The sequence below is a fragment of the Astyanax mexicanus genome, chromosome 6 (genome assembly GCF_023375975.1).
Source record: "Astyanax mexicanus isolate ESR-SI-001 chromosome 6, AstMex3_surface, whole genome shotgun sequence".
Classification (NCBI taxonomy): domain Eukaryota; kingdom Metazoa; phylum Chordata; class Actinopteri; order Characiformes; family Acestrorhamphidae; genus Astyanax; species Astyanax mexicanus.
This window is the reverse complement of record NC_064413.1, coordinates 25,770,908-25,793,817: the sequence shown is the minus strand read 5'-3', so window position 1 is coordinate 25,793,817 and position 22,910 is coordinate 25,770,908. Positions and strand designations below refer to the sequence as shown.

Sequence of the window (22,910 nt, the reverse complement as noted above, 5' to 3'; positions counted from 1 at the left end):
TAAATATTTTGTTCACACCTATTCTAAAGTGCTTGCATGAGCATGCTAGCCCTGTATGGGATAATAGAACCTGATAAAAAAATTACATCAACACATCGTAAGGAAGGAAAAATGCACAGACGTTTCATCCCAATTTACACACTTTACCATATGTAGTGTACTATGCAAGTAATCAATTCATTGAATCTAAACAGAACAATATACATCATATAGACATTGTACTGTTATGAGTGTACAGTTCACTATATACGGATCAAAGATGTATTTGGAATTCAGCCAGAAAAGTGTGTTTTGATGTCAGCTTTTTTGTAAAGTGATTTAATTTCCACCTTAAATAAGCTTCATTTACAGTGACCAAAATTAGCATTTAAACATGGATGGGAGATCAGATCAATATTCTCTTTTTAACAATATTTAAAAACTCTCCTTACACTGCTGAAGTAAATACAAATTTTGCTTTAAGTTCCGCCTCATTAATTAATAAAGTATAGAGAGGTGAAAGAACCATTTTTACTGATGCAGAAGAAAAACATTACAGTATTTTACTCAAATATAACTCGTGTTACGCAGCATTTCACATGTCTCGTGAGTGGTCTTGTGCTGCTCCACCATAATGCTAGTGCTAGTGCAGTAGAAGTCGTTCTTTGGCAATAACTAAGGGAGAGGCCATTCTACTTCTATCATAAGTTAGTAAACAATCAAAATGCTTTTTAGCTGGTATTCTAAAGGTACAATTAATACATACTATTTCTTTACAAAGCAACTTGGCTCAATACAATGCTGAAGCAAATGAAAATTGGCTTCTATTACGATTGTAATTAAGCAGGGCTAGGCAATATGACACCATTTTATTGTATTATGATAAATACTGATAACCACACATTTCATTAGAATGTTTGTTATTAGTCCTGTTAAATTGGATAAAGTGCAGCAGATATATGAATATTAAATATACATTACTGTAGTACGGGACAGAATTAGCAGTTTTTAAGAATCTGCTACAAACTGATTCATTTTGTCTGCCTGTCAAAATATAGCAAAAATGACTTCAAAAATGATGGATGAACATTTATAGAATATTGCTCACCTATACATTTAAGTCAATATGTGGGAGGAACATACAGGTAAATGCTTTAAAATGCTTACTGTCTGTGGTGACACTATAGGTTAGGTGTCCTCTTTAAAATTAAGTAAGGTCCAGAATATCAACTTGCATTATAATTTACTGCCATACTGAATTCGCCAAGTAGTGTATGGGTTACATTTACAATGCATGCATGAATGATCTGTGAGTTTCAAGGACTGTGAAGGCAAGAAAACATGTGCTGGTTAAAGAAACACTCAAAATTAAATAGTTGTGACAGCTGTAGGTTTATGGACCATACCTAGTGACTTCTGCTATGGACAAAGCAAATGACAATAATCTATAAACAAGTGTAAACAGTCTCATTTTTACAGAGCAATTTCTGCTTTACTGAAGATTATCAAGACCTACTAAAAAGGAGGCCAGTGCAGGCTTGTGCTTATTATCATCATTATCGCAACAGCATGAACCAGAGGATGAGTTGACCACCTGGAACATGGACCACTTAGTTATCAGACAGCACTGTATATTTATTCCTCTGAGTGTGTGGGATTTTTTTTTTGCTGATACAAATTCCATGTGAGTTCTGGTGATTTCCAAAGCAACTCATGACAATGCTGATGACCCAGGATACATACATACACTTTAACTTCCTCCTCTCTTATAGGAAAATAATAATACATCATGTATTCAGGTTAAAAAGAAAAAAAGGTTGCAGACACTGGGAATAATATTAACCAAAGGCTTAAAACCCTTTCTCCACCAGAGGGCATCACTAAGACACACAGTTCTGTCTGTTCAGCCCACAGATCTCTGTGCTTCTCACCTTTGCAGAGCACAATGGCTCCGAGCCATTAGGTCTTTAAGAAAAACAGTGAAGAGAGAGGAGCTCACATTTTAACAGAGATGTTAGCAGCTGGAACAGACATTTCCCTTTCGCTAATAACCTTTCAGAGGTTCACGGTCAAAATGCAGTGAAAAGCACACAGCACACTTTGCTGCACACACAGACCTAATCTGAGTGACCCTTGAGCAAAAACACATCAAGAGGGTAGACATTCAGCATGGCTTCAACTGAACTGCCAGATAGGTACAATGACCCTGTTATTGTCAGAGGACAGTTGAACTCGTTTTCATCAAGTGTCTCTGTATAGGAATGAATAACCACTGTTTGACAAAGAAGATTTCCACACCTTTTCTTTCATCACACATTAAAACCTCATATACGTAGTATTGCAGAGACACCAGTATCAGACTACACAGGCCATCTTGCCAGTATCTTTCTATGGTTGGCAACATACAGAATGTCTTATATCAACAACATACCAGCTTACTGAATGTCATGTTGCTTACTATTCTTCAGGTGAGATTATATCTTTGCTAATTCAAAAATCTTAAAATCCTAAAAACATTGCAGAGACATTAAAGACAATGTACTCACAACAAAAGTTGTATGAATGAGCAGTTATCCCATTACTTTTGACCAAACATTGCATTTTGACTCATTTGGAGGATTCCATTCACTATATATATATATATATATATATATATATATATATATATATTTTTTTTTTTTTATTTTTATTTTTTTTTTGCAGTGTACTAGTAATTACATTTTCATTTTTCGTTTGAAGTAGAGTAGCCATCAAACCAATGACATTCCCAAGGCATTATCTTCACCACACAAGCCATAAATAGTACAGTCACATCTTATCATGTCAGAAACACCTCTCCCACTGCCAGAAAGTGTCATGGGTGATAAATTTACATTCATAGCTTCCATTGAACTTACAAACAGAATCATAAGCCTGTATATGTATTATGGCACATTTTTATCATTTGGTGCATGCACTCGCATACAGTCCAAACTATTAGGATAATAGTATTACTTTTTCCCAATTCTATATATATTTAGTGCTTTACATTTTGTGCTTTATTAATAATGTGTGTTGGTTCATCATTGAGTTTTATCAATTTTGTCAATGTTTAGTAAAACTTTCAGATTTTTAAAAATATAGCAATATATACAGCTCTGGGAAAAGTTAAGAGATCACTTCAGTTTCTAAATCAGTTTCTCTGGTTTTACTATTTATAGGTATATGTTTGAGTAAAATGAAATTTTAGTTTTATTGTATAAACTACAGACAACATTTCTCCCAAATTTCAAATAAAAATATTGTCATTTAGAGCATGTATTTGCAGAAAATGAAAAATGCCTGAAATAACAAAAAGATGCAAAGCTTTCAGACCTCAAATAATGTAAAGAAAACAAGTTCCTATTCATAGAGTTCAAAAATCAATATTTGGTGGAATAGCCCTGTTTTTTAATCACAGTTTTCATGCATCTTGGCATGTTCTCCTTCACCAGTTATACACACTTTTGCTTTTGGATAACTTTATGCCACTCCTGGTGCAAAAATTCAAGCAGTTCAGCTTGGTTTGATGGCTTGTGATCATCCATCTTCCTCTTAATTATATTTCAGAGGTTTTCAATTTGATAAAATCCAAAAAAAATCATTTTTAGGTGGTATCATATGTTTTTTTCCAGAGCTGTATATATCGCACAGTAGAAAACTATTACAATCTAAGTTTCCCCATAGTCTTGCAGTTCTGTTATACACTGAACATACTAAAGAACTTTGCCACATGCTTGTGTCATCACCTATGTGGGCTGCATTTCCCAATACTGGACTAGCACTTTAATGCACACTGTTGTAGGTCTGTCTGTTCACCATCTGATAGTCAGTCTGTGGGCATGTTTAACATTCTGTAGCTCTTCTTTCTCTTCAACAATCTGTCTTCTGTCTAATGTTAGCTGAATCAGACCGTATTACTGCTAGACATGCAGCTGAACACCAGGTCAGCTGAGCTGCATCTCCACAAGGTGTAGGTGTGTGAACTGTGAAACCACATGTAAAAGGAGAGAGCTTTGTACCAGGAAGAGCTTTCCCACGCTCACTTTGCTTTACTGCACGTGCTGATTGTGAAATACTTGCACAAATACTTCTCCCGAAACATCACAAAACATTTCTTCACAATGGTCAAATAGTGGGAGGCTATGGTCAAGAAGAGGTCTCGGACACAGTGTCTGTATGACACAATGTGACAGGAGCACTCCCTGGGGAGCAGCTTATAGTGCTGAGAGAGCTAATGGTGTAAACCAATGCAAATGTGTGGAGTCATTTGGACTGGACGCAGACACCACCAGTGACAGAATGCAGCAGCACATGCAGTCATTTCTCTGATTACTGACATTCAACAACAGGCTATAATAAATGGAATAAACTTAAAACCAAAGCTGGCATTAGAACAGATCATAACACACAGTACTGTAACATACTGCATTGTTGTGTTGAACCTAGCACGTCAGCTAGTGGCTATTGCGTTAACTTGTGGCTGCACGGCCTTGTCCACCCCTCTGCACTTACATTACCCATCCCTATTAAGTCAGCAGGGGTGTAGAAATATACTAATATCAAGTAATGTGATACATTTCAATATACTGTACTGATTCTCAAAATCACAGTACCATTTTTTATTAATAATTTGCAGATTAAATTAGCTGTATTAAATCACATCACCTTCAATATCGCAATATATCACAAAAGACTGAATTGTAATCCTGTATTGTAATATGTATTGTATCATCAGGTTCTTGACAATTTGTTAGTCAGTGTAAGTGAATTCTTTAGCAAGTTCCACCAGCAGACTATAATGGATGCTTCAACCAATCACAATCAGGTTCCATCTGTCTTTATAAGACCTCCACTGACAAACAGTATTCAATTTCATACATTGTTTCATTTCCCCTCCTTCCTCCCGACCATCTCCATTTGTTCTGCCAGCCACCCTGGGGTTGGCTCTGATCTAGAGGTGTGCCATATCGTATTGTATCGTAAGGTAGTACTTTTTTACTGTTTTTAGCAAAAGAAAAATTCATCCTGTTCTCATTTCCACTTATATATCTACTAGAAATTTACATCTGTCCAGTATCATTTTTTTATTTTAATCCTGGATATTATATGGAGATATTTGGAGTGCATTATTAGTATCATGACATTCAGGATCAATGACTGTTACAAATCCGATAAAATTCTAGTATTTTAAATATCTTAGTTAGAGGTGTGCCATATCATATTGTATATACAATAATAAAATCTAATTTTAATTTTATTGCAGTAGTGTATTCTTAAAATATTTTTTTTTAATACAGTGTTTTGTCATATCGCCATAAGTATCGTTATCGTGAAAATAATATGAAATATCCTGATATTATTTTAGGGCCATATCGCCCACTCATACTCTGATCCCTGCCTTCCACATATAGCAAGATCTACCAGGGTCCACAATACAGACCTGGGCTGACAGTGGGACCTTCACCTGAGATTTTATACAATAACTGTTAATACTAATATCAAGATTAAGATGAACTTTAGGATTAACATATTCCTATTACGCGCTTGTCTTTAGAGTCTTTCTGGGAGAATTAGGAGAACTCTAGGAACTAGAACAACAATTGCTGGAATGTTTGGATATTATTTAATGTGATTTGATTTTGTTACATTAAAAAGCACCACAGTGTTCATATACTAGGTATCACTGCACCCCTAATAAGCCACCATTAGTTTACATAGTGCAACTTATCACCTTCATAGTGGGGTTGTACAACCATATTTGACGATTTCATTCCCAAACAAGAAATAACTTACTACCATTTGAATGCTCAGTGAAAATGACAGATTGGAAGGTCCAATCCATGTTTTTGCTGTACTTTTAAAACCTTATTCTTACTGCCACAATGCCCTCACTTCCTTATTGCTACAAAACACAAACAGCTGCAGAATTGCAAGAAATACTGAAGCGATACATAAAAGGCAGGAAAGGAAGTTGACTGTGTGCAACTCTGTTAGGCTAACTACACTGCACTAGTATGTAACTATGGTAGTGCAGGCATAAAGGAACCTCACAGCTATTCTAATGTCTCCAGGCCTGTAATGAGAAATTAAAAGACAGACAGTTTTGGGTGGCTAAGTGTTTATAGCGCTGGGTTATGAATCGAAGGGGTGTGGGTTCAATACCCAAGTCTGCTAAGCTGCCACTGCTGAGTCCTTGAACAAGGATCTTAACCCTCTCTATGGCATGGCATGGCATGGCTGGCCTTCTGCTCTGAGTCTAATTTTCCAAACTGGGATTTAGGAAGATGCAATTCTGTTGTACTGTTATTATTTTTGGGAAAGCAAGGGACTTGGTATAGTAGCTTGAGTGTTTCTTGCCATTTCCCCAAAACATGATTAAACCAGATTTGACTAAGACCTGCACAAGTAATTGGAGGAGGAAAATGATTGTGAATTTGTCACGCCGCATGAAGGCCTGTGATTCATGAGCACACCCAGTGGAATCAGGAACACGGGCCGGTCATCATGGTCACAGCACACGAGACTCATCTCTCCCCTGCCAAGTACTGCCTTTACAGCAATTGTGGTGCATTAGTGCAATGATTAGTACAAAAGGTCAATTTTTCTGTAATGTTTTGCATGTGAGCATCTAGTCATGCCTCCCTAGTTGCAATTTACAGAAGCAATCAGAAGTTAAAGTAAGAGATGTAGAAACGGCAGTGATGGGGGTGTAAGAAAATATCGATACAGCAACGTATCACAATATTTTGATTTGCAATACTGTATATAAAACTGTATTTGGAGTATTACTCCAAATTAAGAGTTTTCATGTAAAGATTGGTGGCAGACAGTGGCTCATTTAATTTTGTGTTTAAACGCTGACCACTTTAGGTCCCACTGTTTGACTAAAACTGGTTAACTGTTCTTTTACTCAGATTTTATGCATATTATGGTGTAATTTTATACTATGACAGATTTTAAAGTTTAACCAATATACTATAATCTTAGCTGCAAGTTAGTGTATGAAGAAAGTGCAGAGCGGAAGATAATTTAAAATTTCAAAGCAATTTAAAATGTAATGTTTAGAAAATATCTGTATTCTTCAACATTTGTGTAAGTAGCAATAGGCATTAGAATCATTGTTGCTTTTCAAATATGTAAAACATGTATATGTATAGTATATGTTATGAATAAACACACAAAAGCTCTAATGGTGCTCCCCCAAAATAAAAAGGTGGAGTCATTTTAAAAAAATGTATTTTGGTCATATAATAATCATGCTTCAAGCAAGGTCTTTCGTACTTTCATTTGTACTTTCATTACATATATTCGTATTTAGAACAATTTAGTAGTAAAAAAATACTTTTACTATGAAGCATTGATAAAAACCCTGCATTTTATATTATCTTGCAGGTGTTATATGTATGTAAATATTAGCTGTCAGCTAAGCGTTTGAGTACACATTGTCACAAGTTGTTGCAGTGAGAAAATGAAGGTATTTGTCAATCAGCTGGTGCTCTGCAAATTGGGTAGTCTGGGGTCTACAACACAGACATCACTATATATAATATGTAATCCAACAGTTTGTTTTGAGGGGCTCTCATTTGTTGTCTTTGGTAAAGGCCATGGTTTATGCTATACACACTGTTACATGAGATTTTCCTAAAGGGTTTATTGTACAGAGTTGAAACAGTAACTTGGTTGTGGTTTTTTGTTGTCTAACTCGGAATCTATACATAAAAGAGCTTTTAAATTTAGCCTTATTGAGTTTTCATCTAACAGTGCAAGAACACACAAAGAAGCAGATCAATTAGAGCTGTGACATAACTTGACGCAATGTGAGATTTGACACAACACAGTTTAAAGGCTGTGTTTGGTAATTTAGTCAATCAAACATTACAATAAACATGACTATATGAATATATTTATACCTTTGGACATGCCATGACATTTATACAGACCTCTAGTACTAGTTTACTACATCTGTGCTACACCTGAAAAAATCCCACAAGACAGGCTGGGCAAGTCTAAGAGCTTCAAGCGGTGTTTGTAAACAATCACTCTCAAATATGTAGTCAGAGAGGTCATCAGCAGAGCGCAACAGACCGGTTAATTCACTCAGAATGACTGCTAAATGCTATGAACACAGAGCAGAGCAGCTATAACACAGTACTGTACCTGACAATTACAGACAGAAACATTACTGAATATAACAAACACAGAAACACGAACCAGCAACAGCCAGCATAACCAGGCAAAGAGGGAGGCTGTGAGGGCAAAGGTCACTTACAAAACTGTTACAGACTCAACACCGAGGAGAAAAGGTGAAAAACAGGAAACATATGGCAGCATGGAAGAGTGGCCTAACCGAATGTTTAGTTGCTAAAACATCACGGAACAGAGCAGATCCAGATTCTCAATGCTATGATAATATTGTTACAAGAACAGTATAACATTAACATTACAATTATTCTGCTTAAACATACCTGTTATAATTGTTCTTTTCTGTCTTTAGGACAAGATGTAAAATCTATCAGTGGATTCATTATTTTGAGTTTTTACTTGAAGTACAAAGAATAAATATTTAAATAAATAAAAGTGTCTCTTATAAAGAAGGTAAACAAATAAGTAAATAATTTGTTTGTAAAATATTTTACTAATTTCTGATATGCATAGGATCTGATGCATTTTTGTCTTGTCATCCTCTGGCACAAGTAAACACAACTTTAAGTTCAACATTGGTGTACTAAAAAAATGTTACTTGTGTCTATGCATAATGTTTGCTTCCCCAAACATTCCCTCTCTATATATACATATATTAATAAGACTGCTCCACCATTCAGTCAGGAGTCTGCATTATTCTGTTTGTGAAATGTTCCTGTTTATTTAACCAAGTTAGCCAGCATGCTAATCACCAATTTACCTCATCAACTGAAAAAAGCTGGCAAATCTCCCACTGCCCAAACTGTAGCAGTTAAACTTCAAAACTCAATGTGCATCACTGTAATGCACTGGGATAATGTATTTTGCTTTGTTGTAATTGAGTTAGCTACTCAGCTGAGCGGAGCTGAACATAGATCTTGTTTTACTGTTTATGGTAGCAATTAGCTAGCCAGTCTGCTAACTGAACATTGCTATGACTGAATGTACAGCACTAGTATCAAGTTATCAGATATAATAAGCACTTTTTATTCATTGTTTTTTATATATATTTTTTATTTTGGTATGTAGGCTAATGCACAGCTAACGGCAGCAAAGGGGAGAATTTTTTGGTGACCAGATTTCCAGTTGTTCTTTAGTCCATGTTATTTTGTTATTTTTGCAATGTGAACTGTAAATGTCTAGTGTTACTGCAGTGGCCATGAACATAGTTATTTATTTATTTATTTATTTTATTGTATTTCATTGCTGTAGCTTGACTAGTATGTTAGCTTTTAATAGTAATTGTGGAAAGTCAGATCAGAATATTGTGAAGCATGCCTTTTGTTTAAACATTGTAAATTTAAATAGCATTTCTCAATATAGCACTTCTTGTCCTCCTTCAATGCACTTAAGCCTTCAGTACACATCTTAAAAAGACACTTTTTACCTTGCTTTAAAGAACAAAAAGATTTTTTTATGAACTTTACGAAATGGGACAGCGCTTTGTGCAATAACAGTCTAGAAATGCACCCTTACTTTGATTAGGCTTTGAAATGTAAGATACAACATTTACCCAAAGGGAATTTAAACAGTTGCAAATCTAACACTCTTGGACTGTGGGGAATCTTTTTGATGGTTGCACAACAGCATGTCCAGACATAAAAGAAATCTTCATAAATCATTAGTGATACATCTGGCTTTACTGTTCACTGCAAACACAAAGAGCGTATTTAATCAAATAATCTGTGTAAAGTACTGAGGAATCTAGTGTGAAAAAATGGCATGTATTTCAAAGGCATGATATTCAACCTGTTTATGCTGTGTGGCCTTTTTATTGGCCCGTTCTTCCTCAAAAGTAAACAATACTCTGTTTACTTTGGCCCGACACACCGACAGCTATATCTCCGACAAAGCCGCGAGTGGGATTTTGCTCTGCGAGCTGGATCTGCGTTTACAGTTACCATGTTATTTAATTTCAGGTCCGTCTTTGGGTGGAGCTCAGAAATAATTTGACACAGATGCCCGGCTTTTTGCTGCAGTATGTAATCAGAGAGGAAGCAAGGGATGGATCCTCCTGGTCTCTGCGGAGACCATTTTTGGCAAAGCAGTGGATATTGAGCTTGGGTTCGGCTTTATTTGGTAAAGTCCTTGATTTGAATCAATAGGATCAAAGTCAAGAAGCTGAGAAGCTGAAAAGAGTGAGTCTGAACGTCTTTTAAAGGACAGACGATGAACAGGGAAAGCACTACCTTCATTGTCAAGATGACTGACAGATGGGGAGTCAACTTCCACTGAAGGGAACCACAACAGGAAGAACATTTCTTTTCCAATCAATAAAACTGACCAGCATCTGATTCCTGTTACTGCAGAGGTGGGGAGAAAAACAGACGTTGCACAACACGGGACCCTGTTGGACAGTTAATCTTATGTAACCCTCGAGACACAGCTTCTCTTCAACGAGTCTATAAAAGTCAAGCTATAACTGCGCACCATGGTAGCAATTAACACGAACAGATTGGAACAATGAAACAAACACATAACAGCAACCACTGTTTTGGAGCACTGGCTCGAATGAGTGTGTTAGTAGTTGGCACTCTGTTGAAAGATGAACTCCATGACCTTTTGTGAAAACACTGTGTACAGTACGTTCTATGTGCACAACAAAAACTCAGCGTAAGAGATGCTATTGCTTAACTAATTGACCAAGTTGTGAAATTGTGATAATGAATTTAAAATCTTAGCTTCTTTATTAACAGAGTGTTCATACATTGTGAAGTGTTTACACTCCTCCAGTTCAAGCGAGAGCTGTTCAAGGGGTTTAGTACTGCCTGCCATTGATAAAGATAGGACAAAGGCATTGAGTGGAGAATAGATAATGGTGGAAGAAAGCACATGTATAGAATAGATAAGTAGACAGGAGCGATCCTACAAGTCTTTGTCTCTCTAATATGTAGGTAAAATGAAAGTGCATGAAAGGAAAAGCACAACCAGCAAGCAGAAGTTATTTAAAAGCACACGCCAAGGTTTAACAAAGACAGAAGGCAAGAGATTCCAGCAGAACATTCCAGGAACCCTCTGAGACCTTTCTTTTCTCACCTGAAACTTCTTCATCTTCCTCCTTCAGAACATTGTGAGCGCCTCTGTCCTCTTGAGATGACTTCTGGTCGCCACCCACAGGGACGACAGTGAAGTTTGTGGGCATTTTCTCAGCATGTGCTTCCAAGTCAGCACAACTCCTACTCCTTATCTATGTCTCTCCCTCTCTATCTGCCTCTCCCTCTCTCTCGCTCGCTCTTTCAGTCTTGCCCCTTGCCTGTTTGCTTTGCTGTCTTTTTTTGAGACTCCCTCTCTTCCCGTGAGTTGCTTCGCTAAGAGGTGGTGGTTCGAAAGTTCTCCATTTCACCCCTTCTGCTTGGATACCGGTAGCCCACGTGACCAGATGTCCTCCAAATATGGAGCTCAAACAACCCCGCCCTATAGGCCACGCGCACTTTCTCTCTCTCACACACACACACACACACACACACACACACATATGTTGTGAAGACAGTGTGCTCCTCTTGTCTGAAGCAGCCAGAACCTCCTCGGCAGACAGAGAAACAAAAGATAAAAGGATCTATTGATTAAGCTGAGCCTCCAGCCATTTCCTCTTTTTCAAACAATAGAAGAGGGGCTTGACTTGCAAAGGGCCTGTTCCTTTTCCTGAAGCGGAGCAAAGAGTGTCAGCATTGAACTTTACATGCTGCCACTTTACAACAGCACATTTAACATGATCTCATTTAGAAATGGACTCCTCCCAGCCACAGCAGAGACTACATACCATACGCTCACATTTCTGCACTTCAATATTGCAATCACACCCCTGCTCAGGAAACACTGTTTCTGGAACTTAGAATGTTTATTTATACCCTGCAGTGAGGTCTGAATATGTGAAATATGGATTTACGGATGTCAGTGGCAGTGCTGATAATAATCAAGAACAGGATTGCAATCGTCAGTATTACAAAAACGGCTTTAGACATTTCAAAGCGCAGTGGGAAAACACGTGTGTGTGTCTAAGTGCAATGTTGAGAAGGGTGTGATGTTCTTTTGAGAATGTGGTCAGTGCACACGACAGGCAGATACCACAAGTTTACTTTACTGGGAGAAACCCATTTAGAGAACACACTATTCAACAGCAGCTACGGTTTTAAGCAGGAGTGCTGTTATATCTCAGTGATCTGAGCAACAAATCAATGGAGGTGGATCAGTTTAACGGAATGATAAAAATCTTGAGTCTGGCTGAAAATATTGCAAAATCTCCATCTCCATCGAAGCATGTAAAGCACGCATTCAAAAACAAGACAGGACTGAGCCTTAACCTTTTAAACTCTACAGAACACCATTAGTTCCTGACTTTTTTCTCCCACCAGTATAATATGCTTTACATATAGCTACTAAATAGTAATCCTTAATGTATAGTAAATGTCAAGTATGGGGGGTTAATGCTTAGAAAATGGAACACCAAGACATTATATGTGCAAAGTTATGTTGTAAATACACATTACACACTATGATTATATATAATAAACAAGTTTCTGTATTTCTGACCACAAATTCCTTACTTAAATTACCTTTACATGAATTCATTGATTTAATTTACAGGGACAATAAGCACTAACCAACATCATTATTTCATAATGTAAATGTATCAGCTTTAGGTAATTCATTCTTATTCCTGGACACAAGATTCACTGACTTTAGATATGTCAGGATTACAAATGACAAACAAATTGTTCCTAAGTGTATCTTTACTGTAAAGCAATAAACTCTTAAACAATCAGAACTCTGCTTGCATATGTCTTATTTAGATTTCTTTAAAATAACTCTGACCTGGCCACTATAAAACATTCACTATTCTTAAACAACCACTCCTGAGTTGCTAAGGCCTTGTGTTTGGGATCACTGTCGTGCTGAAAGGTAAAGCTTTAGGCTGGACACTCCTTTGCTTTCTGACAAATGCCAGATGTGCTTTGATGTGTTTTTTTTTTCCTCAGTAATGGCTTCTTTCTAGCCACCCCCACAAACAAGCCAGTTGTATATGGAGCTTTTAATATTACTGACTGGTACATCTTCAAAGGGATTTTTAGTATTTTTTGACTTTCTGTATGAATCTTGTTCTTACTCTGATGCTGAGTTGTCAGGATTTGCTTTGTCTGGGCACAGTCTGGGTGTTACGATGCACCTTTCATTTCCTTACGGTGCTCACTTGGATATTATTTTGTAGTCTTTTGCCATCTTGAGAGTGCCTGTAATGGAATTTCCAATTCCATAAGAATTTATTCTTCATTTTACAGGGTTTCTTCAGATTCACAGTCTGATCAAAGGTACTTGAATTAAGAGGGGTTTTAGAATTTATTTTTTTGGATTGGAAGGGGCCTATTGTAAGACAATAAGATCCCTGTTGAGGCAATATCAAGCTGCTCTATCTATGAAATCTATGAGCTTCCAAAGGACAGGTGTTTCAGTAAATTGTTAAAAAACATTGTCTTTTATAAAATCGATAGACAATTGTGAAGGTTTTGGGGGTAATGATTCTAAAGGAGATATTCAGTGCGAAATTGACTCGGGTGTGGTGAAACATGATAACAAGTGCAAACTTTTGTCAAATAGCCCACCTCTGTTCACCCCCAGAATTCCCAAATACAATACTTTAAGCCAATGCTCCCAAAAGGCTTACAATTCTAGTGATAGGGGCAAAAAGTTGCAAAGTTGTTTATCCTGGCAGTAATATCTAATTTGTTAAAAAATATATATTTAATAAAGCAAAAAACTTTTTTTGCTTATCAAAGAGTTAACCATTTCTTTAACATCACCAGAATGAAATTCAATATTACTTGTAGTTTATCACAATCTGATCTGTTCTTGTTTAAATGCATACAACAGGGTGTGTCAATCATGGATTTGTAGAAATCTATGTTATGGCTGGGAAAACTCAAGAGAAATCTAGTACCAAACCTTAATGCTTCTAGTGCAAAATACATCAATTGTTAATCTGAAAATAAGAATGTTTTGTTTTATTTTAGTTTAAAGGATTCTCATTGTGGTCACACATTTTCTATTGTAAGTGAGCTGGAAAATCTGTGCAAATAAAATCTTCTTTGTAGAGTTTATAACTGTAGCGATGAGGCCCAAATATGAGGTTACCCATGCTTGTGTGCATGTCTGTCAACTAGTGTTCAAGCTGCAGTCTGGCTATAAAACAAATTCTTGTGGTGAACTTGTGCTGTAAATAAGATATAAAGCCCTCTCTGTCGGTTAACTAGGTAGGGAATAATATACAGAGCTGGCCAATTTAACGGGATGGGCTGACATGAAAGGCCCACTGTGTCCTCAGCCCATGGAAATAAACAGCTTTATATAAAACTTTATAGCCTTTCCTCTGTTCACTCAAACAATTTTATTTTCTAATAGATGTTGTTGTGGGTGAAGCTGTACTGTTCACAACATTACGCAAAATGCTGTGGTGACTTTTCATGACCTTGAAATGCCATAAGTGCCAGAGGACCAAAGCACCACATTTATCTGCACACAGATAGAAAAAACACTTATGTGCTCAACATTCCAGAAATCAGTCATCGCTAATTTAATCAGAGAACAGAGTGAGCCAGCCTTAAGAACATCCCACCCAACTTCCCATTCTTTTTCAGGAGGAGACATTTTTTAGATTCCTAACTTCTTCTAGTTGAATTCTGTGGCTTTATTATGACTCACAGTCGTGGTGTTGAATTTATTTTCCCATGAACTTAAGACTTCAATGTATTATGCAAGTTAAATACAAACAGATTAGTCGTCAATCTCAAGCACTGTTGCCAGATCCCCAAGTGTTCCCCAGCCTATCTGTAATACTGATAAGTGTGTGATTGTGCTGTACAACGAGTACTTACTGTACAAGTTCACAGCTTAAATCCACCCATTATTGTTCTGCCACAATTTGTTTTCTCAAACAATAAACGAGGGTTCGTCTTTGTTATTTCTGAAACAGCAGAGAAACTAAATCCATTATTTTTGTTCTAAGGCTAATCTCAAGAGGCCTAAAATGGTTTCCCTATCAAATGATTATCAGCACAATTCTCTTACAAAGAAAAGTCCATTAACTTAAACACATTAAATGTATTCATAATGCATTCTTTAGCTATTCATATATAGAGGGCTCACATTTCCAAAACAACATGTTACTTATTGATTACATACTCAGTTTAAAACAATAATGTCAACACTAATATAACTTCCAATGGCTTATGATCTCAGTATACTTATTGTGAAGCAGGTATTTGGCAAAAATGCCATTAAACAGCAAAGAAAAAAAGTTTCAGCCTTTATTCCAACAGGCATGAGGGAACATTTGTCAGCTAAAAAAAATAATTCACTTATTTCAACTGGTATTTTTTACTACCTTTAAATTGACACTTTTACACAGCACATTTGGACAAGTGACTTCTCAGAGAAAGTCAGACCTAAATAATGCTGACATGACACAATTTCCTCAATTTCAAAATTATGCACATCCTATACCTGCCACTTTGTGAAAACACTGGCATAAAAACATAACTGCTGTATAATAACAGTAATGGAGTGGCAGTTATCATGAACAGTTAAGTTAAGGCCTAGAAGACCAAGAAAATGTGACAGAAATGCTCAAAGTATTGAAAGGCACATAAAAACCACTATTTAACTAGAAAACACCTTTAAGGATCTTTTGTGGACGCTGGTGCACTATTCTACTGTGCAGCTACACTTTCACAAATATGTACTACTTGGAGTTATCACAAGATGAAAACTATTCCTGGCCCAACAAATGTAAAAAGTCAACCTAAACATTATTAAAAATCTGTGGATTTTGTCAAGTGTCAAGTGTATGTGTCAGGTAGCCTTATAAAAACTGCCCTTCAATAAAGTAAGAGTCTGTACTAAATCCATGGTCAACAGAATGGTTCACCTTTTCAAAGACAAACAAAAGTATCATCCTGTTCTATTCCAGGAACTGCGGTTAATCTGCCTCTTTCCAGGGCAGCAGAGTATTGATCCATCAGGAAATACAAGAGTCATGCAGAGATAACGTTTCTAATGCACCTTTCCCAAAGCTGCAGGACTGATGAGCACATTCGGACCGGAATGTATTCAGCTCACTTCACAAACGAGAGCACTGCACTCATCAGGAAACACTAGAACTGTCAGAACAGCTTTGGGTGGGTACGCTACAACATACACACCCACTGAAATTAGCCTAGATGTTAAACACTCACTGTGCTCTGTGCAGGTTAACTGGTCCTAATGCATCCAAAGAGCTTCTTCAGCAACTCTTTAATATAACTTTAATATTGAGCTTCTTGGAAAACGTAATATTAGCTTCTGTCCAATTCCAAAACAAACACAGACTTGACAACAGTGAAAAGTGTGCAACCACTGGCAACTCAGCATGCAAAAACAAACACAGCACGCCAGCATTTCCCAGAGACTTCACTCCACTGACCAGGCCTTTTAAAAATGTGGGATGTTTGTTTTTTCTTGTCTCACTTCTTGACCTTTGGTTTATTGACAGTGTTATGCTCTGTAGTGTACCATCTGCTACACAGATACAGCTTCATTCAGTATCCTAACAACTGATGTCTAGAGCAAATATGTCCACTGAGTGCCTCAGTTTGTGCGGACAGGCAGGAAAAATAGTCATAAAACGGTCACTGAATCACTGATATGGCCCTAAAATAATATCAGAATATTTCATGTTATTTTCACGGTAACGATACTCTTGGCGATATGACAAAACACTGTATTAAAAATATATATATTTTAAGAATACACTACTGCAACAAAATTAAAATTACATTTTATTATTGCATATTATATGATATGGCACACCCCTAACAGAGATAATAAAAATTACAAGAATTTTATTAGATTAGTAACAGAAGTAAATGATCCAGAATGTCATGATACTAATAATTGCACTCCAAATATCTCCAAATATCCAATATTAAAGTAAAATGAATAATACTAGACAAATGTAATCCATTTCTATATGATATATAATGGGAAATAAGAACAGTGTGCATTTTCTATTGCTAAAAACAGCAAGTAGTACCCTGATGTGATAATTAGGGGTGATTGATATGGCACCATATTTCAGGGTATAATATAGTTCACAATATTTAAAAAAAGTCTGCGATATTTTTACATACACACAATATGGCACACCACTACTTGATACTATACTTAAGCTTCAGGCTAACTCTGTAGGCTCCTATAGTTTCCACAATGCAGAGAACATGGACATAATCACAGAATTGTATCATAAATTAAAAAAATAAATAAATAAAAATTGTGCATTCTTAAAAAAACTGAATGTGTTAATTCACAATAACACTGAGAAACTCAAAGAACACCACAGTACCTCAAAGTTGAATCAAGGCAACATCTTTTCTGCCATTGCCTAGACACAAAAACCCTTCTTAGTAACAAAAACAACAGATGCACAGCATGAGCTTGTGGAGAACTTTATTAAACATACCCCTTGAAAAAATAAAGAAGATGGACTCCTTGCCAGACTCACTTGCTTTGGCTTTTGAAATGCAGTTCTAAAAAAGATATGGTTTACGTAAAATACAGTCTAGTTGTTTGTGCCTGTTATAAATTAATCAAGCAGATATTCCAATAAATATAGATATGTAACAAGGAAATCTATATCATTATATAATTATTATTATTGCGCAAAGTGTTTTGTACATTTGTTTTGTAGTTGCTATTTCACTCATTTTCTGTCCTTGTGTGAAGAAGCTTGCTGATGTTACTATACACCTGGATATATTAGGCCTGTGTGAATGCATTATGACTTTTAATGACATTCGTTTAAAAGTTGTCTGACAGGTGGTAGGATGGTCCCCCCTTATATGTGAGCCTTGGTCCTTCCAAGGTTTCTTCCTCATGCAGCTCTGAGGGAGTTTTTCCTTGCTTCTGCACTCACTGAGAGTTCTGTATTATATGTTAAGTGTTTTTTGCCATATAAATACATTTGAAATAGTGCAAAATAAAACTAAATGTATCTCAACGATTGGTATGGTGTATTTTCAACAAATAAACAAACATTTTTGGCAAAAATTTAGTAATACAAATGAATTTCAGTGAATGCAATGCAAAATTATTATTGTTTGTGTAATTGTTACTGATTACATAGTCTCTTAAAGAAAAAACTAAAAACACCACACATTAAATCTGGAAAATCATTAAAGCTCTATTTGTGCTTTGATTTTCTGGGGCAGCAGAAACTTTACACCTGTCAGCATGTATTTCAAGTTAAGTAGTTGAGTCATGATGCCTCTAGCAGTGTTTATCAGCCTAGTCCTCACTGTTCACAAGATTTTTGGAGTAATATAGCTTCCAGTACACCTCTATCACGCCTAAAAATGTCCATAGAGTGATGAACCTGGAAGTACCTGGAAATAGTTGGATAGTATGAGTTCAGTACATGGAAGCGACAAAGTGTGAACGTCAAACACTGTTGTGTGGTAGAACTAACTGTGCTTGGATAAAAGGCAACACCTGTTGACCAGATTTTACCAGCTCTTCTCTCTAACATCTGCTCACTCAAAAACAAACTAGACTATCTCAAAATAGAGCTAACTACACATCAGAAGGGAACTTTAAATTACAGAGTAATGAAACCAGCCTAGGCAAAGCAAGCAGGTGCATTAGCTAGCTAACCTGAGGACTTTGAGGGGTCAGTAACAATATCCAGTAAGACTGCAAATAATTATAAAATTTTAATATATTTGTTAGAATAAATTAGCTAATTTAAAGCAAAATTTTCATACATAAGGCACACTGGATTATATGGTGCATTTTAAGCAACAATAGTAAGGAACAAGGGTGTAGTCATGTTACATTGCTAAATTTAGCAGGTCTCACAGGTGGGGGTGCAAAACTGTAAACAAAATTATAATTCTTAAAAATTAAAGTGAAACAAGTGCTGAATGTTAATTTACACAGATTTCTCTCCTGAAAACTGAATATTTGTCTGAGTAAAGCTCTACAGTTTACATACAGTAAGCTTAGATTTTCAGTATTTTAGAGTGGTTCGCAGCAGTGCTAACCATGGTTACCATCGCTTAGCGCTAATAAATGAGTGTTCCGGTATGCCAGGGTACTATCAGCTAGCAGTTTGTCCCATGTAGCTTGTTTTATCACGTTAAATGTGCAGGCTACATTCTGATATACTCACCTCTGAACTCCTGTATAATGCTGTACTTCAGCAGAGTGGCTTTACTGCTCCTTACAACTTAACCGGTAGAATTCATACATAAGGCGCACTGGATCATAGTGCAAAAACTACAGTAAGTTATACTGTGCCAATCTGTGGTATGCTTTGCTACATGGCTCATGTAAGCTGTTGCAGTAACACAAACCAGCTAATAAAAACTGAAGTACATTAAAGGAAATTCAACATGTTTAATTTGTAAGTAATATAATACAGTGAGAGTACATTTTAAATGCTGTTACACAGCTAGCAATATTTCCCAGATACAGTCTGCTCTTGGCACCATTATTGATACAATGGTCTTCATTCAACTGGCTAAAATATTGATAACATTTGTTTTAAACAAAGACACAAGCAAGCATGATGGGAAATGTTAAGGTCAGCAAAAATGACTGAGGTCATGAGCATATATTGTACGATAGGTTGATAACAATGATTGTGACAGGCCTACATGTTGTCTTTTGTCTGGGAGCAATGAGCAATGACGCCTTGATTTTAAAAATTAGTTCTGTATTCAGAAAATTTTCCCTCACCATATTTTCCTCAATTAGGTGCCACCCAAGAGATCTAAAAACAGTACCGCAAGAGTATCGTGAAGCAAGAGCAATAACACTCAACATGTTGCATGTACATGTACATGTACCAAGTAAGAGAAAAAACAATCACCATCTATGAAGTTCTGACGCCACCTTCTGGTGAAGTTTAGTAAAAGCAAGACTTCTTACTTCAGTAATTTCTGCCAGAAGTTTAAAAATGATCCTGAGACACAAAACAAGGGCTCCAAATCCCATTCCTGAGGCCCAGGCTCTTTTATGTGTTTTCTCTACACCTGATCCAGCATAAAGGAGCTTGTTGATTTATTAATAAGGCATAAAATCAGATGTGCTAGATTGTGTGAAGCTGAAGGAGGGCTGGGATTGGTAATCTGGTTCAAGACATTCAACACAGTGTTTATACATTAAGGATCAGTTTCCTGAATAAAGATTTAGCCTAGTTGTAAACTGTATTCCCTGGAGATTAAAAATCCCCATTCAAAATGCTGCTTAGTCCTAGACTAGGCTTATTCTTTGTCCCACAGAGGGACAAACCTGAGCACACCCTTCACAAGTTGTGCAATCCCTCCCTACATATACTCCCTCATTCTACCAACATTTCTAAAACTATTTTTTTTCCTGGCACCATTTTTCACACCGTCTACACAAACTTTCCAGTTGTTTATAACTTAAATACAAAGGATCTGCAGTCCTGCCTGTGAAATGTTTAAGGAATCTGTGGCCTTAGAAGTAGATCACAACATTCAAGTATGTGGTCTTCAGGTTCGGCCTGGATCGTGTCAGTAGTCAGTGAACCTGTAATGGAACTTGGTGTACAAAACTGACCGACTTCTTTCATTGTATTTAGCATATAAAACCAATCAGACCTGCTCCGCTCAGCTCCATGCTGAAAGTTAACCATGTCCAGACTCTCGCTGCATAACATATAATATCTAAGGCTTGTCAGGACTAGCCTGTTTTAGGAGACTGCAGCAGGTACAGCAACAACACATGGTCTTCCTAAGCTAAAAGAACACTGTGTACCCACGTTAAGAGATTGTATATTTACTGAACTTTTTAAGCCCTTCTGACAAATATTCCTTCATTTCTTCTCAATTTTACTATATTCTATGACTAGATGTACCCTAAACAAATTATATACATTCAACCAGCTGTCATCTTTCTCCTTTTCTTACAGTCAAGGTATATTTAAAAAAATAAATAAATAAAGATAAAATATATACAGCTCTGATCAAATAAATCTGAGCTATTAGAATTTCTTTGCTATGACTGACATAAAGTCACCAAACAGCAATGTGAAAGACTGGTGGAGAGCGTAACAAAACACTGAATTTTCTTAAAAGTTAAAATTGTGTTGCATAAATATGAACATTAACATCTTATATTCTTTTTTTTGAGTAGTTATCAATTTTGCAAATTAATTGCAAAAAAGTAACAATATTTTTATTTGGGATTTGAAAGAAATGTTAATAGTTTATAGAATAGAACAAAAATGTTCATCTGACTTGCACATACCTATAGAGTAAAATTGCAATTTAATGGTTCTTTGGATTTTTCAGGCTCAATATAAAACTTTACAGAAGAAAAAACTTTACTAATATTCAGCTGAAGTCAAAGCGATTGTATTGCAGGTCATATTGGATTTTTTTACTGGTCCTCATGGAATTTGGTGCATAAATCCCATTTTTAAAGGTTCTATCAACAGTTAAGTTAAGGGGGTAGGGGCATTCCTCTCTACAGGGTATATAGTGTGTTGTTGACTGAATGTTGACTTCCAAGAAGCAGCAGAGTGTAAAAGACAGGACAGTCAGAGAGAGTAATTTATTGTAAGAGCGTGCTACCTTTTAAACACACTGTCTAAAACGAAAAAGAGCAGAAGCTGCTTTAAACTTTAAACTGTTTCCATCAGATTCATGAGACTCATCAGATTAGCTCAGAGGAAAGTATTAGATCCCCAGCTCTGATTTAGCAGCCAATAGAAGCCTGTGCTAATGAGGAAAGATAATATATTACCCAAGATCCTCAGGCTATAGTGTCAGTGTCTTAGTCTGCTGAACCAGTAGAAGACCACTGTAGCACCAAAAAAATAGTATATTTTAAAGAAATTCTTTATTCTTTAGATTACAACAATTTGAACATGTTTTTGTTATGTGCATGCCAGTAGACTTTACATTTTAAAGATTCAAAACAACAGTAATCATTCACAGCCATTCAATTTCAAATAAGAAAAAGTTTGATTATCGTAGACGTTTTGTATGAGTTAAGGTATATCTTTGAAACATTGGGAACTTTGTTAAGTGACCTAGCTATTACATTTACATCCTCACATATTACATGTTAGACATATTGTGTTCAACTGGTCCCCAACTGATGTGAGTTCTTTCCTTTCTAACTCGGGCAGCCTTTATTCAGTGATGACGGCCGCGTATGCAGGGTCTCTGGCATCGATCTCAGCTGTTGGTTTGACACGACAGGATCAGGTGATGCTTTTTTTCTCCCCCCACTGCTTCTCGTTATGCAACACAAGCCACATAACTGGAGCATTCGGTGCAGTGTGGCACAGGCTGCCCTGGTGACTGGGAGAGGTTTCCTGAAGCACAGGGGGCTGAGGGGAGGGAGCAGCATGGGAAATCAGTTGAAGCCACAAATACACACCAGCAGGCCCACCGTGCCAGAAGCTTAACTCCTATACCAGTGAAAGAGGCAGCTGAGAAGCGTTGTCACCTGAGATTTAATAAGGTGGAATTAACTGCAGAAGCCAGATGACTCATGGATCTGTTCTTAGCGTGGCACCGATAACAAATACACCGTGTGAAGCCACTGACAGGTCACGGCTTTAAGTATGAACACAGACGCTGCCCGTCTGCTTTCACAATGACTACGTGCAACTACGCTGCATAAGATATAGGTACCAATTTGGTTGTCCGCTGGTGGAACCAATAGAA

The 22,910-nt window shown here is 36.7% G+C and overlaps 1 protein-coding gene across 6 annotated transcripts in view; it reads right to left on the bottom strand.

Annotated features, from left to right (window-relative positions):
- The window catches only part of slc12a7b (solute carrier family 12 member 7b), an 80,620-nt gene that overhangs the window by 47,824 nt on the left and 9,886 nt on the right, over positions 1 to 22,910 (bottom strand). The window contains exon 1 of one of the 6 annotated variants that reach the window (XM_007256915.4): positions 11,218 to 11,569. The exons of the other annotated variants lie outside the window; for them this stretch is intronic. Within the exon in view, the coding sequence (XP_007256977.3) occupies positions 11,218 to 11,323 (106 nt within the window). The 5' untranslated portion in view covers positions 11,324 to 11,569. Of the gene's footprint in view, positions 1 to 11,217; positions 11,570 to 22,910 lie in introns of those variants that run through there. 6 annotated transcript variants of the gene reach the window in all.